Source organism: Pleurodeles waltl, chromosome 3_1 (assembly GCF_031143425.1).
Source record: "Pleurodeles waltl isolate 20211129_DDA chromosome 3_1, aPleWal1.hap1.20221129, whole genome shotgun sequence".
NCBI classification, from domain to species: domain Eukaryota; kingdom Metazoa; phylum Chordata; class Amphibia; order Caudata; family Salamandridae; genus Pleurodeles; species Pleurodeles waltl.
Window position 1 is genome coordinate 1,110,670,365 of NC_090440.1, and position 16,994 is coordinate 1,110,687,358.

A 16,994-nucleotide genomic window follows, 5' to 3' on the forward strand; every position below is an offset into this window, starting at 1 on the left:
ATTGCATTAAGATTTCATGGGATAGTTAGTGTTTGCGGTGCAAGCCTCGCCTCATACCAGTCATCAGCATCCAAATCCCCTGTGTCCACCTCCCATGCTGTCCTTGTCCCAATCATTTTCTCTGGTGCTTTCAGTAATAAGGATTTGCACAATCTGGAGATAAGCCTAGGGCATGGTGGGTCAAGCATGACTTTGGCCTCTAGGGGGTTGAACTCGGGCACTCCAGTGACCTACTTTTCATGTGCACGAGTGCGTGTTGCAACTGCAAATATTTGAAGCAGTGTGATTTACGTAGGTGAAAGTTTCTCGCTGGTTGCTCAAAAGATCTAATGTGCGATTCATCATATACGCCTCCCGGTGTAGAAATACCAATAAGATCCCAGCGCCTAAAGCCAGCTAGTAGGGAATTCAAGTTTTAACTGTGTTCCATTCCATAACGGTGTTAAGCTTGTCAGCTTATTAAACCATTTAGGGCCAGATTTAACAGAAAATGACCAAATTTGGCAGCGTCGAGCACCATTATTTTCAAAACGCAAGGATATGCGCTGTATTTACTAGAATACAGTGCACCCCTGTATTTCCACCTGCGCTGGCGCTAAATTTGCTGCTGTGCGCCAAGCCAGCAACCCTTGAGGATGGCTGTTGTGTTGAGGGAGTGATTTTTTGTGCAGGAAGGAAGAACTTCCTGCACACAAACAATCTTAAATGGCGATTTGCTCTATCTATCTGTGCTGCATAATGCAGCACAGATAGAAAGAGCAAATAACGAGGAGACATGAAAGCATTTCTCCTCGTTGCGCCATGCCAATTCCACCCCGTGGGTGGCGTTAGATTTTGGCGCTGCCTCAGATTTACGAAAGCTCGTAAATCTGGGACAGTGTCAAAATGCAATGGGTGTTGCCGTGGCACACCCAGAGCAACACCCATTGCACACCCCTTCCACGCAAAGTGCTGAGTGTGAAGGGGCAGTATTTACAAGGTGGTGTTAAGCCACAAAAAGTGGCTTAACTCCACCTTGCAAATACTGCGCAGGGCATTGTGCCACCAGAGCATCAGAATAGTGATGCTCCGGTGGTGCTAGGGGCTCTTAAACATGCCCCTTAATGTATTGAGGACACAACCGTAGAAACCGGAAAATCTGTGGGAGTGGGTGCGTAGAGGCACTACCATAGAGTAAGTTCAGGACACCATGTCGTTCTGTAGGTATTAACTCACTTCAGAGCATAGGGTCGGATCTGTCCCCAAATAGCCAATCAGCTATATTGATTAATTTTGTGGCCAAGTAATAGACTGTCAGATCAGTTAGGCCCAGTCCCCCATTCAATACTGTCATGGAGCATTTGGCTTATAAGATGCTAGCGACCTTCCCTCCCCATATAAAGTTGGTAACTAGAGTTTGCTGTTCTGGGAAGAAAACATTAGAATGGGAAGTTTTGTAAAACGTACTAGTAGCGGGTAAGAATAATCGTTTTATATAAAGCTACACGACACATCATTTTGCAAGCGGCAGCTTGGACCAAGTAGCCACATCTTTATTACTACGTTACCTTAAATGATTTAGGTTCAGGCCACAGGACGCATCCACCTATAGGATAACTGTAATTCCCAAGTAGAAGAAGAGATCTTTCCACATTTGCATGAGAGCCCAGAGGGCGGCTGGCTGTCTGGTGCCCTGTATTTGTATGTAAGTGGATTTATGTACATTTACAGGGAGACCAGATGCTTCGTTGTATATAGGCAGTATATCCCAAATAAGCGGCAGGGTATCCTCCAGCTGTTGGATGTACAGTAGGATATCATACTAATATATGGATATTTTGTCTTCAGAGCCATCCGACCAGCAGAATTCTCTAAACTGTGTATAGATGCGGGTCTATATTGCTAACATTGTCAATTTGAAGAGGACTAGTGAAAGGGGTCATCCCTGTTGAGTGCCTCTTTGTATACTAAAAGGGTCCGCGAGCACGCTGCTGATCCTGGCTTGCACTCTAGAGACCTCATATAAAGCGGTGGTATGTCAGAAAGGGCAACCCAATGTTCGACTTGTGTAGTACTGACATTAAAAAAGAACAGTGAATGGTATTGAAGGCCTTTTCAAAATTCATAAGGGCAAAGGCAGCTGTGACCACCAGGTTGTCCTTTCTCTTTAGGGCCAGGTGCACGTCTTAAACAATGTCTGGTTCCTTTAGCAGGCATACATCCGTCTTCATTTGCATGGATCAGTGCTTGGAATTTATGTGCCAGACAAGTAGCTACGACCTTAGCCAATATTTTCAGTTTGGTGTTGATCGGAGGTCTCTGTGATGGTCAGCGTTCAGCGGGTGTCTGGGGTTTGTGAATTGCATTTATTGTGGCCAACTGGAGGTCTGTCAGAAAAGACCTCTTATTGGCTGCTGCCTTGCTCAGAGTGAGGAGGTGCGGCCCCACAGTGAAAGGGTATCTTTTAATAACTCCACTGGCATATCATTCATCGGACCAGAACATTTCTCTGTGAGGGATGCCACTGTGATGGACAGTATTTCTTCAACTGTGAGAGGGACATCTATTGCTGTACTCTGCCACTGCGAGGGTTTATGATGGAATAACCTTGGTAACTGGACTTTACTCTTCGATAGGAGGAGGTGCGTGCTTGGCAGAGTTGCGCTTAGTACATGGTAAAGGCGGATACAATGCCATAGGAATTACCTGACTTTTCCATGGGGAGGGAGTGTGTTTGTATTTATTTGTAAATGGTTTAGTGGTGAATGCAGAAAAGAGTCAGTGGGCAGATGAATGGAGGCATGTATTGAAGGATAAGTGCCAGAGTGCCAGAGTGCATGTATGAATTATGACTGTATGCCTAAACTCACCTTTGACTGATGATGCACTTTCATGTTATAAGATAAACGATCTAGAATTCCAAATGCTTATACTTTCTTTTGGTAAATGTACTTTGGTGTCCCTTATGTCTCTGTATCACTCTGTTCAAACTGTTTTCCCCATCCATTTAACTCCCAGACCCCTGCTAACTAGTTTCCAAAATCTATATTGGCATCTGTCTGTAAAAACGAGCTTCAGGTATTGCACTCTTTCCTTCTCAGTATCCTTTAAAAACCTTGCGATAGAAATGATGAAATATGGCTTACTATAAGTGGTCTGCTCTCATAAATAACTACATAAATAAGTGCAGGAGTTCAAGTGGAAAGCTCGCCACTTCCACCCTGGACCCAATCAAGAAATACTCAAATTCTACACAAAACTTAATTAATTACTTTAAAACGTTTTCTTCCCCCTCCATTTCTTTTGTCAGCCTGCCCTTTAGGTTTAGTTTCTCTAATATACCATCTATATACTCACTTATTAAATGCACTCATTTTTTAGCTCACTGACCTGAAATTTCAACTGAAATTATTTTTATTGTTGAATTTCTTTACCTTCCTATTGTATTATTTCCTTCATATTTATTGTCTTGAGAACTTGTACTTAAATCACATCAGGGGCCCTACTACACATAGGGCTCAGTTTCTCTGTTTGCCACGGTGCACCTTAAAACAGGTGCACCTTAAAACAGGTGCTCTAGGAGCAAACAGAGAAAGTGCGCCCTATTACCTTGAATGTGCTGCCCCAGGACAGCCTCCAACTCATGCTGCCCTGGGGGCAGCGCATTTAAGTGAAAAAATGATTGGCTGCTTTAAAGCTGCTCCGTGTTTCACTGTGCAGGCAGCAACCCACCTGCACTTTTCAGGGGATTAGAGATCCCCTTGCAGTCAGGTGAAATGAGTGACTGCACCCACCTGCAAGGGGATATCTGGGTGTCCATAGGACCCCCTATACCCATTCCAGAAGGCTCCTATCTGGGGGCACACTGACAGTGCACCACCTTTGAGGTGGTGCACAGCCATTGCACCTACTGACTGCCTCTGCCCCTGCATCTATAATAGGACATGGGCACAGAGGCAAAGTGATCCCTTCATACGCATAGGTCCACACTCCCATGCATATGAGGGAGCACCCTCTGGAGATAATGCTGCCGCCATATATGAGCTATCTGTATTACAGAAAAGGACAGACAAGCGTCTGCAGCATTTTCTGTAATGTCAAAGTGCCATGGGGCGAGCAAATCAGGAACACATGCCTGTGGCGTCCCCTGTACACTTTCAATAATAAAGCCCCAGTAGTGTTAATCCTCACTATAAAAAGTGTTAAACAAATAAAAAAAATAATGATTTCAGAAAATAATGCAACAGGACTGAGGGAAAGTCAGGCGATATTACAAGCAGCTTGACCTTGATTCACCTATAAAAAATCTTGAACAAACAAACCGTCCTGAACATTTTGATTCACTGCAATTTTAAGGGTCATTTTAATTTCCCTTGTCTGGGCGGGACTACAGACGCTTGCTGCACATATAAAGCCCAGCTAATACAGCTTTGGATTTCATCATTCAACAGTAACCTGGAAGTGAAAGATGGCTTCAGATTTTACCGGGAAACAAATCTATCAGCAGGATTTTGACCCCAGAGACTATCTGGACACATACTACGGGGCTAAGAATGGAGTCTTTATTAAGGACGGTTTTATGGAATTCGTGCTGAGAAAACTTCACAATGTATTCACAACAGGTAAGTCATATACTTGTGGGGTATCTTCTAAAAAGTAGTTCATAGGTCTGACTGGAAAATGCTACCATACCCAAGTCAAAAAGGAAGATCTTCCTGGAGTCATTCTGAAGTCATCTGATGACTTCAGCTGAGCTATTTCTGTATTATCTGGGAAAGTAATCACAGGGTGGATACAGTGAAACATTTAAATGAGTTATTCTATAATCCTCAGAATAACTATTACAGGATAATTTTTAATTTTTTATTTGCCCACTTGTTCATCGGTATAATGCACTGCAGAGCGCTCAAGCCACGCCCCCTCAGATGGCGGGCTATTCAAAAGCTCCATAGCGCGTGCGCTGTGTTTGCGGCAGTAAGGAAAAATCACTTACTTTCCTCTTAGGCAGCCTGGCTGCCATATTTTGGGAGGTACCTGTCTCCTTTACCTGGCTGTGTGTGCCATATTGAAGGGTGTTCACTTTCTAACTTTTATTTTGTTTTAGAATTGCATTACTAATAGTGTTCAAGGCACAGGGTAGCCTGCACCTTAACTCCAGGATTGATGGACCCTGGTTTTAGTTTTTTTATTTGCCCACTCATTTATTGGCTTGAAGTGCTGCAGAGCGCTTAAGCCATGTCTCCTGCCATGCCCCCTTAGATGGCGGGCTACTTAAAAGCTTCAAAGCACATCCATTGTGCTTGCAGCATTGAGGAGAACTCAATTACTGTCCTCGTAGGCAGCCTGGGTGCCATATTTTGGGAGGTACCTGGCTTCCTTAACTGGCTGTGGGTGCCATATGGAAGGGTGTTACCTTCTTTTAATTTAATTTGATGCATACTGTTGATCCTGGCCTTTTTGCAGGGCCATCCCCAAACCTTTTGCCTTCTTCCTCCTATTTTTCTGACTTGTTTTTGTTGGATTTAGGACTCTGGGCACTTTACCACTGATAACCGGTGCTAAAGTGCATCTGCTCTCGATCTAAGTCGTACTGGTGATTGGTTTAACCATGATTGGCATATTTGATTTACTGGTAAGTCCCTAATAAAGTGCACTGCATGTGCCCAGGGCCTGTAAATCAAATGCTACTAATGGGTCTGCAGCACTGATTATGTCACCCACATGAGTAGCCCTGTAATCATGTCTCAGGCCTGCCACTGCAGTGTCTGTGTGTGCAGTCTTGCACTGCCAATTCGGCCAGGCAAGTGTCCCCACTTGCCAGGCCCAAACCTTCTCTTTTACTACATGGAAGGCACCCCTAAGGTAGGCCTTAGGTACCCTATGGACAGAGTGCCATATATGTTAAAGGGGGGCATGTATTGACATGTGAAATACTGCCAAATTCATTTTTCACTGTTGCAAGGCCTATCTCTCTCATAGGTTATCATGGGGACTGCCTTTAAATATCGTGCAGTTTGACATTGGGAGCAGATAGAGATGTGAAGGTTGGGGTCTCTGAGATCTCCATTTAGAAATACACCTTTTGGAGAGCTGGTTTTCAAATTCTGTTTGAAAATGCCACTTTTAGAAAGTGGGCATTTTCTTGCTTAAACCATTCTGTGCTTCTGCCTGCTTGTGTAATCCACTTCTGAGTCAGACTGACAGTTGGGCTGTTGTAAATTCTCTCTAGACAGTGACACAAAGGGAGCTGGAGTGCAGCCTGAATATCCCGATGAGTCTCCTGGGCTAGAGTGGGGAGGGAGGAGCTGACAATTACACCTGAGAGGGCTGTTCCTATCCTCACACAATGCAGTCTCCAACTCCCTGGAGTGTGTCTGGAGCCAGGCCTAGGCAAGGCCTAGGCAAGGCAGGATCTTGTGAACAACAGGGATTTTCCTTTGAAGTTTACCTACTTTAAAGGCAGAAATGAGTGTAAGTAGTGGACCCAAAATATCAGTCTTTCAGAACACTTCTGGATCAAGAGGAACCTCTGCCAAGGAGAAAAGAGGAAGAGCTGGAGGAGGAGTGCTGCCCCTTTGCTCTGTGTGCTTTGCTGGGTTGGCCTGCATTTGCTGCTTCTGCCTTAAAGACGGTAAAGACTGGACTTTGCTGTGTATCCTGCTTGTGAAGTTACTTCAAGGGCTTGGAGTCGAGCTTGCCTCCTCTTGGAAGTCTCATGGATATCAAAGCCTTCAGCTTCATCTGCCTGCAGCACTAGGAACGGTGTGTTTTGTGCTGCAACAGAAGAAAAAACACTGCAACACCGTTAACGATGCTGTTGACTGCACTGTGACCTGATAATGTCACATGGAGTGGTGCCCCATGTCGCAGCACAACCCTGGGCCCAGCACTCCGCATTGCGTTGCTCACATCGTAGCCTTTGCATCCCCGCCGACGCTGCTCCACGCTGATACCGACACTGCTGCCTGCACTATGGCCTGAGGACAACGCTCGTGAGGTACACGACACACCGGCCCGTCCCACACCGCAGCCCAAGTCCACCGACTCCAGCGGCATCAACTCCAGCATAGTCAACAGATGCCCCTGTCTGCACCACAACCAGCGGGTGCCACACGGAGCCTGTCCTGCACTGCCATGCCAGCCTAGGCCTACCGACTACAGCACGTCAACAATGATAATGGCACTGCCTGCACCATGACCTGGAGACACCGCACATCGCGTCACCCCGTTTCAACCAGCAGCCCTGGTCTCACCTACTCCGCCATTAGCCCAGAGTTCGATCTGCAATGCATGTGATTTCAAGGGCCCGATGACCCCTGCACCGAACTCTGGAACCGACGCCTGCAACACCAGCAACGCTGCACTCTGAACCTCATTGCGAGGATCATGACGCCCTGTATTTCCAAGGTACTGTTTACGGGACTTCTTGACACCATAGCTGGACCGTGACACCGTGGTCGGCCTGAACAGTTGGATTTGTTGTTCACAACTCCGTGATAGCCCCATATTAAGCTATTGACTTCAAGGAACTGTATTTTTAGGTTAATTCTTGCAAAATTCACATCTTTATTATTGTATGTTGGATTTTTCTTGTTTTGGTCTTGTTCTACAAAGACAAATGTTGGCTATTTGTGCAAGTGAGACAACAATTTGGGTGTTGTCGGCATAGGATGTAAGGAAGAATCCAAAAGATTTTGACAGATTGGCTAAAGGGATGATATATATGTTGAAAAGTGTAGTACTAAGTGAGGCCCCTGGGGGACTCCACAAGGGAAGGAGAAAGGATGAGAGTCAATGTTGCCCAGTTGAACGGTCTGTTCTCTGGGAGAAGAAAATAATTCAGCAATTTCCAGGCTTTACCTGTGATCCCCAACATTGGCTCGCCAGTCCATCAGCAGCCCATTAGTCAGAGCCAAAGACTGATGATAGATGGAGCAGGATGAGGGATGTGCTGTGACTTTGGTCAAGTGATGCTCTTATCTCCTAAGTGGCCTTTATTAGAGCTGTCTCAGTGCTGTGGCCTCTTTGGAAGCCAAATTGAGTAAAGTCCAAGTTACCTATTTTTAAGATTTTCTCTAACACCTTGGCGGGAAGAGGTAGGCAGGAAATGGGCTGGAAGTTGCTAGGATCGGTAGGACCTAGAGAAGCTTTCCTCAGAAGAGGAATTACTGAGGCTTCCTAGAAGACTGACAGTTCCTTGAAGTTGATAGCTTCACCTGGGACTATCATGGGGTCATGATCAACAAAAACAACAGTTCAGGCCGGCAGTGACGTTGCATGCCAATTACGGTGTCAGGAAGACCCTCAAACAATACCTTTGGATTTGCAAGCAGTCAGGGGCGCTGGCGTGGATGGCATTGGGGCTGCGGAGTGAAGCGAGGCAGTGCGACTTGCGACACTCACAGGTCACAGTGCAGGCAGCGCCTCGGTGATGGTCATTCAGCAGTGTCAGTAAGACCAGGGCTGCGGTGTGAAGCAGGGCAGTGCGACATGCGGTGTCACCAGGTCGCGTTGGAGGCAGCTTCATCGTAGTTGCTGAAAGGCTGTCGGCAGTAGGCCCAAGTCAGCAGTGCGGCGTCCACGGGTCATGGTGCAGACAGGGACATCTGCTGATGACACTGGAGTCGATGGTGCTGGCGACGGTGGGACGGGACTGAGATGCGGGAGGGTGCTTTGTGTTCTTCACAAGCGATGTCCACAGGCCACGGTGCAGGCAGCAGTGCTGGTGTCAGCAGGACTGGTGTCGTCGGGGATGCATAGGCTGCCGTCTGAGCAAGGTGATGTTGGAGTGCGGGACCCACAAATCACGGTGCGAGCAGCAGCTCGGTGGCGGGGTCAGATGACAGCGTCAACGAGACCAGGGTCGCTGTGCGAAGCAGGCAGTGTGGCTCTGTGCAGCATCGGCAGGTTATGGTGCAGGCCAGCAGCATCGTTGGCAGCGTCACAGTGGTTTTTCTTCTTGAACAGCACAAAAACACACAGTTCCCAGTGCTGTAGGCAGATGAAACTGAAGTCTTTGATATCCCTGACACTTCCAACAGGAGGAAAACTCTTCTCCAAGCCCTTGGAGAACTTTCTCAAGCAAGAGAAACAGCGAAGTTCACCCTTTGCTCTCTTTGAAGGAAGAAACAGCAGCTGCAGGTCAACCCAGCAAATCAACACAGCAAAGAGGCAGTACTCCTCCTTCAACTCTTCTCCTTGGCCGAGGTTCCTCCTGATTCCAAAAAAGATTCTAAAAGTCTGGGGTTTTGGGTCCAATACTTAAACCCCTCTCTGCCTTTGAAGTTGTCAAACTTCAAAAGAAAGTCTCAGTTGTTTGCAAAATCCTTCCTTGCCTAGGCCTGGGCCCAGAGACACTCCAGGAGGTCAGAGACTACATTGTGTGAGGGCAGGCACAGCTCTTTCAAGTGTGAGTGACCACTCCCTCCCTGCACTCTAGCTCAGATGGCTCATCAGGATATGCAGGCTACACCCCAGCTTCCTTTGTTTCAATCTCTAGAGGGAATTCACAACAGCCCAACTGTCAAATAGACCCAGACGGGGAATTCACAAACAGGCAGAGTCACAGAATGGTTTAAGCAAGAAAATGCCTAGATTCTAAAAATAGCATTTTCAAACTAACAATCTAAAAACCAACTCCACTAAAAGAGGTATTTTTAAATTGTGAGTTCAGAGACCCCAAACTCCACATTTACATCTGCTCTCAAAGGGAACTGCACTTTAATAATATTTAAAGGCTGCCCCCATGTTAACCTATGAGAGAGACAAGCCTTGCACAGTGAAAACTGAATTTGGCAGTATATCACTGTTAGGACATGTAAAACACATCAGTACGTGTCCCACCTTTAACATACACTGCACCCTGCCCGTAGGGCCACCAAGGGCCTACCTTAGGGGTGCCTTACATATATATAAAAGGGAAGGTTTGTGTCTGGTAAGTGGGTACACTCGCCTGGTCGAATTGGCAGCTTAAAACTGCACACCCAGACACTGCAGTGGCAGGTGTGAGACATGGTTACTGGGATACTCATTTGGGTGGCACAATCAGTGCTGCAAGCCCACTAGTAGCATTTGAATTACAGGTCCTTGGAACCTCTAGTTCACTGTACTAGGGACTTATTGGTAAATCAAATATGCCAATCATGGATAAACCAATCAACAATACAATTTACACAGGGAGCACTTGCACTTTAGCACTGATCATCAGTGGTAAAGTGCACAGATACAATAAACCAGAAAAAAACAATAAGACAAAATAGGAGGAAGAAAGCAAAAAGTTGGGAGATTACCCTGCAAAAAGGGCCATTTCCAACAAAACCAATTAACATAACATGTTGTCATTATTTCAAGGTGCTTGCCATTTATCACTGTAGGATGGGCTTGTGATTATTTCAGTGGAAAACATGATGATCTTTTACTACTCCCTGATGATTCTGGGATGACTTCAGGCTTAGCCTGTATTACGTCAGGATTATAACATGATGACTGCAGGCTGAGATTTTTTTACTCTAGGATGATCTCAGGATGGCTTCACAATGATGGGGTTCTACACCAGTATGATTTAATGATGACTTCAGGATAAGGTTTCATTATTCCAGGATGGTAACATGATGATTGTGGGATTAGGATGCTATTATTGTAGGATTGTGTCCTCCTAAAATGTGAACAATAAGAACGCTCTTGTTCCCATTTGCCTGAAGAGTGGTTCATGGGTACATTACAACTACTTTGCAGGCAAGCTACAAAAGGATTTGGGGCCATATGTACTAAAGCATTTTCCCATAGACACAGAATGGGTAAAATCCTTTGGTACATCTGGCCCTTGGTTCCTTGCCCAAATATAGAAAAGGCTCTTTTAAGTACGCCTGCTCTACTCTGCACTAAAAAGTGGTTCAAGAAGGCAGGGTTACCCATTGTTATTGTAAAGGTTCCTAGTAGCCAATCAGAGGATCCAAAAACAGAGACCTGTACTGATTGGTTGCTGGCAGCCATTCATTAGTGCTGAAACAGCAGGCATTTCACTGATAAGTTCCTGGGATCCCATTCATCATGGTTCTATCTGTGCCAGGTGGAAAGGTTAGCAATCTTGCTGTGCTTCAAGGGTCATTACAGGATATCGTTATATGCTTGCACTTTTTATGTGTGTCTTAAGTGGAGGAGGATCCAGAAAATGGCAGGTTTCCACATACCAGGGGAAATTATTATGAGGAGTATAGAATATGTTTTTGTTACTGAAGGACAATTCCTACTTAAAAAGGAGCTATGACTACCCACTATCTAATACAGCTTAAAACTAGGGAAGTATTGTTAAACCAGTACACAGAGAGGATAACAATAAACCCTACGTTGCCATTTATGTACTCCTTTTAATTTTGCCTCCTCGGTGCTTTGAGATTATGATTTGGGACTTCCACTTTCTACTACGGGTTAGATGAGGAATAGTGCGATAGAGACGTGAAACTAGGCCAAACTGTCAGACTATAGGGACTCGTGATGATTTACAAACACTGATGCTTTTATGGAATCAAGCAGAGGATTTTCAAGGCAATTATAGTCTTGAAAGGAGAAACCGGTGACATTGGGGAACTTTACCGAAGTGTGAATTTCCCCGATTTTGCCCAAGATGTAGCTTCGACTTTCCAATATGATTCCCTGTAGCCAGATCTCCAGTCCTATATACGCCCCCCGCCCCCTCTCCCTAGGGGCTCTTCCCTGTTTTTTTTTTTTATAAACTTTGCTACCGTAACAGTTTGAACACCAGGGATACTTTTTTTAAAAAAATGAAATGCAACCTGCAGCTGCAAACTTCGCACACTCATAGTTTCAATTAGGATTGGGACTAAAACTTTAAAACTTTCAAGAGCACTCAGTTTTCATATTTGTTTTGGAAAGTTTAAAAGTCCTTGTTGAATGAGCTGAATTTCGGTCTTGGACACAAGTTGTCTTCATGTTTCTTACAAGCATGTTTCCCATATTTTGTTACTGTTCATAGGTGGAGTGAAGGGAGACACCCTGATAGACATTGGCCCTGGACCTGCCATCTACCAGGAACTGTCAGCCTGTGAGGCATTCAAAGAGATCATCGCAGCTGATTTCACAGACCGAAACCGCGAGTACCTGGAGCGATGGCTGAAGAACGAGCCAGGAATGTTTGACTGGACCCCAGCTGTGAAGTTTGTTTGTGATCTTGAAGGGCGCAGGTACAACATATGTTTATCACCATCCAATCTAAGTGCCAGGAAACCAGAAATGTGGCCACGAACTCTAGAAATGCCCAACATAACATGAATTTGGAAATCACACATTCCCCCAACAAGAGAAATACCCGTCCTAATAGATGGAGATACCGACCTGTAACGGTAATTTCGACCAGTGGGAATCGCCAAATGGAATTCTGCCTAACTCGCTTGGGCCTCAGTGTGTGCAAGTTCAGATTACTTTTACTGATATTACATTTCTGTAGTCGCTGACATCCTGCGGAGTTACGTATCTTGCCTGCGTGATCTTTAGACAGTAGACAAACAGATGTCAAAACACTAAATTGCATTCTCCATACACAAATTTTGAATGAGGGAATTGACTGTGTGTTTCGAGGAGTGGTCATGGCTATCAACTCTAATTTATGCTTTTTGAAATTATTTTGAACCCATAAAATTGGTAAGGTTTTCCAAAGAGTTGGACATAGTATTAAAATGAGTTTCATGAGAGAAAGACACTCCAAAACCCTAATTTTAGAAGACTAATTCCTTAGTTCTCCTGAATTATGTATGTCTGCGTTCTTTAATTGAACTTCCTTCACAGGGTAAATTGTGTGAAGTACACAAACTGTGCAGCTCTAGGGAGTGCCAAAGTTGAGAACTGGGAACAATTTGTTTGTGGAATTTGACTTTCGCCACCTTGTTTTGATTGTCTGCTCCTCCTATACAATTTCGTGCTCAAATACCAATTGGTTACCAAGGTCCGCATTATGCATATGCACACTGTTCCACCCACACTCAAGTCTGTGAGCCGAGGTCAGACTGAGATAGTGCGCCGTGTCACAACAAATGTGCTGTTCCCAGTGCACACACCAATCCATGTCTGCAGTGGGAAGAGTGCATCTGTGAAAGACCGTCCTTTTTGAGCCACCAGTCTTCTTTTCAATGTGCAGGTTCCACAGCCTCTTGCTAATGAAAGGACGTTAAGGTGGCGGGGAGCAGAGGTCCCTCATAGGCAGATGCAGCGAGTGACTACTACTGCTTCCGGAGGGGATTCCTGGGGGGTCATGGGATCCTTCTTGTCTCTTTACAAGCAGTGCCTTGTGACTAGGCGCTGACTGGAGACATCCAAAGTGGCACATGAATAATCTACTTTGAATATCATGTCATGAAAAAATATTCATTCACTCTTTAATGTAGTTTATTCAGAGGCAAAGATAATCTAAATCACGGTCTCTGAATTTTTTGGTGAAAAAAAGTTCTTCTGTTGCACAACTGTATCCTATCACAAATCCCAGATGACTGACCTACTTACAAGAGTAATTCATCTAAAAGATTTTAGGAAGGGACCATGAACCATCAATTCATATTGATATGAAAGTGTCATTTGGTGTGAACATAAAGGCCCATTTAAAGTTAATAAAGGGAGGCATTCGCTCTCTTTTGGCAAACTACCACATCTGGAATGTCAATTGTAAGACAGCAAGGGGGGAATCAAATACAATGTTTGTGGATTCCAATCTCTGTCTCGACTGATTACCAGAGAAATACCACTAGCTTCGAATTATGTGCATCTGGCCTCTGAGACACTGAAAGCCCCCATTAAAATGGACATTGGTTCTGTCACCACTGCATTTTAAACGGTAACCCTTAAAATTACGTTCAACAAGTTGCTTGGGTTGCTGAACCCACACCCAGCTATAATGGAATTCTAGAGGTTTTCACTTCCCCAAAAAGAGTAATCAATGGAAGTCCTTCTTGCACTACTATGCATAGCACTGTGGGTGGGGACGGGGGCTTGGGTGGGGGCAACAAGAAGCGAGGGAAGAGGAGGAGGCGAAACCCAGATAATCTCAAGTCTAGGGCTGCAGGTAAACACAGTAGTGCCCTCCAAGACTCTGTTCCTCCCGGAAGTCCTGCACATCCTTAAGGAATTTGAGAAACTTCAACATGAAGACAAATCTTGGCTGTAGCTTAGACCAAATGCATAATCATATCTTCATACCAATAAAGACAATGGCCCTACAGAACACTTTGCATACAGTACTCCATACTAATTCTAAGCTTAAAAAATAACAGTACTCCCAGTTCTTTCACATCCTTATATTTTATTTTCATGCACTTCAACAGATCTCATACTACCTTCAATTTTATTATGCTGAGTCACAAATTGCTAATTTGCTCTTGAATGCTTGCACCAGGAAAAAAAACTGTTTTTGGGGCAACTGCAAAATATGCCGGATTCTAAAAAACTGAATTGTGACAGTAGGAGTTACATGTCTTTGAAAAGGCTAACTTACCTTACCATAGCACAAAAAGGTGGATGGAAAATGGCACAATATTATCATCGCTCCATTTGCTTAAGCCAAAGAAAAGAGCATGATATGGAAATGCATAGGTAATACAGGGAAGAGTAATACCTACCAAGTTCTCAAAGATTGCAGACACACAAGCCAGGTATAACTAATTTGCTGTCAACTTACTTAATGCCACGCTGCCACTATCCAAAGCATATGCATACCAATAAAACGTAGTAGCTGAATTACTTTAATGCCTATAAATTGTCTTTTCTAAGGGAACTAGCGCCACATTTACATTGTGGTGCTAAGTCACTTTTTGTGGCTTAATGCCACCTTGTAAAATGGGCCCCTCTGACCAGTTTTCTGCATCAGAGGAGTGTGCAATGGGTGTTGCCTTGGGCGTTCCACCACAACATTTACAAGAAGGTGTAAATCTGTGGCCGTGCCAAAAAATAACATGCACAACAAGTAGGAATACTTTTATTCCTCCCCGTTTTTGCTTTTCCCATCTGTGCTGCTTCATTCTGAAGCACATCTAGAAAGAGCAAAAGGCCTTGAATGATTGTGTATGTGTAAGAAGGTGTCTATTCCTGCAGATGGACAGTCATTGAAAAATGGTGATTTGGTATTTCTAGGTGTACTGCATTATGCAGCACACATAGAAGTGCCATATCGCCAATGTAGATTGTGAGCAGTAAGGGACACCCTCCTGCACATATGCAATCAATCTTTTCAACGCAGACACCCTTGCACTATGGTGCAAGGATGTGTGCATTGGCGCTGGCAGCTAAATTTAGTGTCGGCGCAGGAAGAAACACAGGGGTGCACCGTATTTTAGTAAATATGGCACTTCTCTGCATTTTTTAATTGACGTGACGCAGCACATCAATGACAATTTTGGAGTCACTTTTTAGTAAATCTGGCTCCTAGTGTCATGTAAAAAGTGATATAATAGTTCAGAAACCCTTTGCATAGGTCAAAATGATATTACCTAAGAGAAAAATGTGCCATTTCTAAATCAGCTTGTGAAGCTTATTTATCAACTTTCCCACACAATTTTGGGCACATTGTGTGCATTGCCTTCATGTATATTTGTGTACGTAGCAAAATGCACATTTCTGGGCACAGGCAATATTTTGCTAATTTTTTTAATTGGAACTTGGTTGTAGGAAGCCATATGATTACATTAGTTGCCACTTGTGATCCATATTTTCATTCTCTGGAATTCTATTGTGCTTGCTAAATTAGTGTTTTAATTACCACGTGTCTTATGTGTGTGACATCTTGACTGACAACATCTAATTTGTTAAACTTTGATTTTAGTAAAAATGCTGCAGAAAAACAAGAGAAACTGAGGAAAACTATCAAGCGAATTGTAAAATGTGATGTCACAAAAAGTAACCCCCTGGAACCTTTAGTGCTGCCGAAGGTGGACTGTGTGATGACACTTGGCTGCCTGGAGTGTGCCTGTAAGGATCACAATACTTACCAGAATGTTCTGAAGAACCTTTCATCTTTGCTGAAGGTTGGAGGTCACCTCATCATCACCAACATCCTCGGGAGCAGCTCCTTCCTGTCAGGCACCAAGCGCTTCTCCCTTTTGAACTTGGATGAAGAGTTCCTCAGAAAGGCAGTCACAGAGGCAGGCTTTGTCTTTGAGGACCTCGAAGTCCTACACCGAGATTATGATAAAGTTATGTTTGATATCTGTGATCATTGTTCTAGCATTTTCTTTCTTGCCCGCAAAGTCAAAGAAGTTCAATAAATTCAACGCCTTACAATGGAGAGTCAGAATACAAAATTAAAGGCTGTAAACAACAGCGTGTGAAGATTTTTTATTGAAGATTTTAATGAAATGCATGTCCAGTTCACAGAAATCTGGACACAGAAAATACTAGAAAAGAAAATACTGAAGCAGTTACATAAACAGGGCAAAAAAACATCATGCATTAGTGTTTCTTTATTTTGTGTCACTTTCAACACCTTGAACAGCACAGTTTATGTGTTTGCTGAACTTTTCCTATATCGAAGTGATTGTGCACATGTCTTAGCCACAGATGTTGGAAATGTGAGCAAGATAATTATACTGGCAGTCAAAATAGGAAAGTAGGGAAAGGTTATGTAGCTAGCTTTAGTTCTATGTTAAGAAATACAACATTAGGACTTCTTTTAAAAATCCCTTATATTTCAGGCAATCCAGACATCCGCAACAGCACTAATGACTACACAGACGTAAAGGCAATTTTCTGTTGTTGAAGGCTCTGACTTGATCACAAAAAATCGCTGCTTAGTCTGCTTCAGACCCAACTATATATCTCAGTGGTGAGAGATAATCACATCCTAATCGTAATACAAACATCTTCATCATATATTTCAGCCCAGTAAATCTTCATTTGAGACATTATTAGTTTTAGAGAATGAAATTAAAGAGGCAATGCATTTGCACTACATAGTATTTAGATCTCGGCTACAACAGCCTTAACTGTTTGCGGACAGACCAGTTCTTCTGATATACATA

The 16,994-nt window shown here is 44.0% G+C and overlaps 1 protein-coding gene across 1 annotated transcript; it reads left to right on the forward strand.

Moving 5' to 3' along the window:
• Positions 1-2,531: 2,531 nt before the first annotated feature.
• On the forward strand, positions 2,532-16,374 carry LOC138283319 (indolethylamine N-methyltransferase-like). Its single transcript, XM_069221325.1, has 4 exons — positions 2,532-2,621; positions 4,431-4,601; positions 11,972-12,179; positions 15,800-16,374. The coding sequence occupies exons 2-4, from the start codon at positions 4,448-4,450 to the stop codon at positions 16,239-16,241; spliced, it is 804 nt and encodes a 267-aa protein (XP_069077426.1). The 5' UTR covers positions 2,532-2,621; positions 4,431-4,447; the 3' UTR covers positions 16,242-16,374.
• The last annotated feature ends 620 nt before the right edge of the window (positions 16,375-16,994 follow it).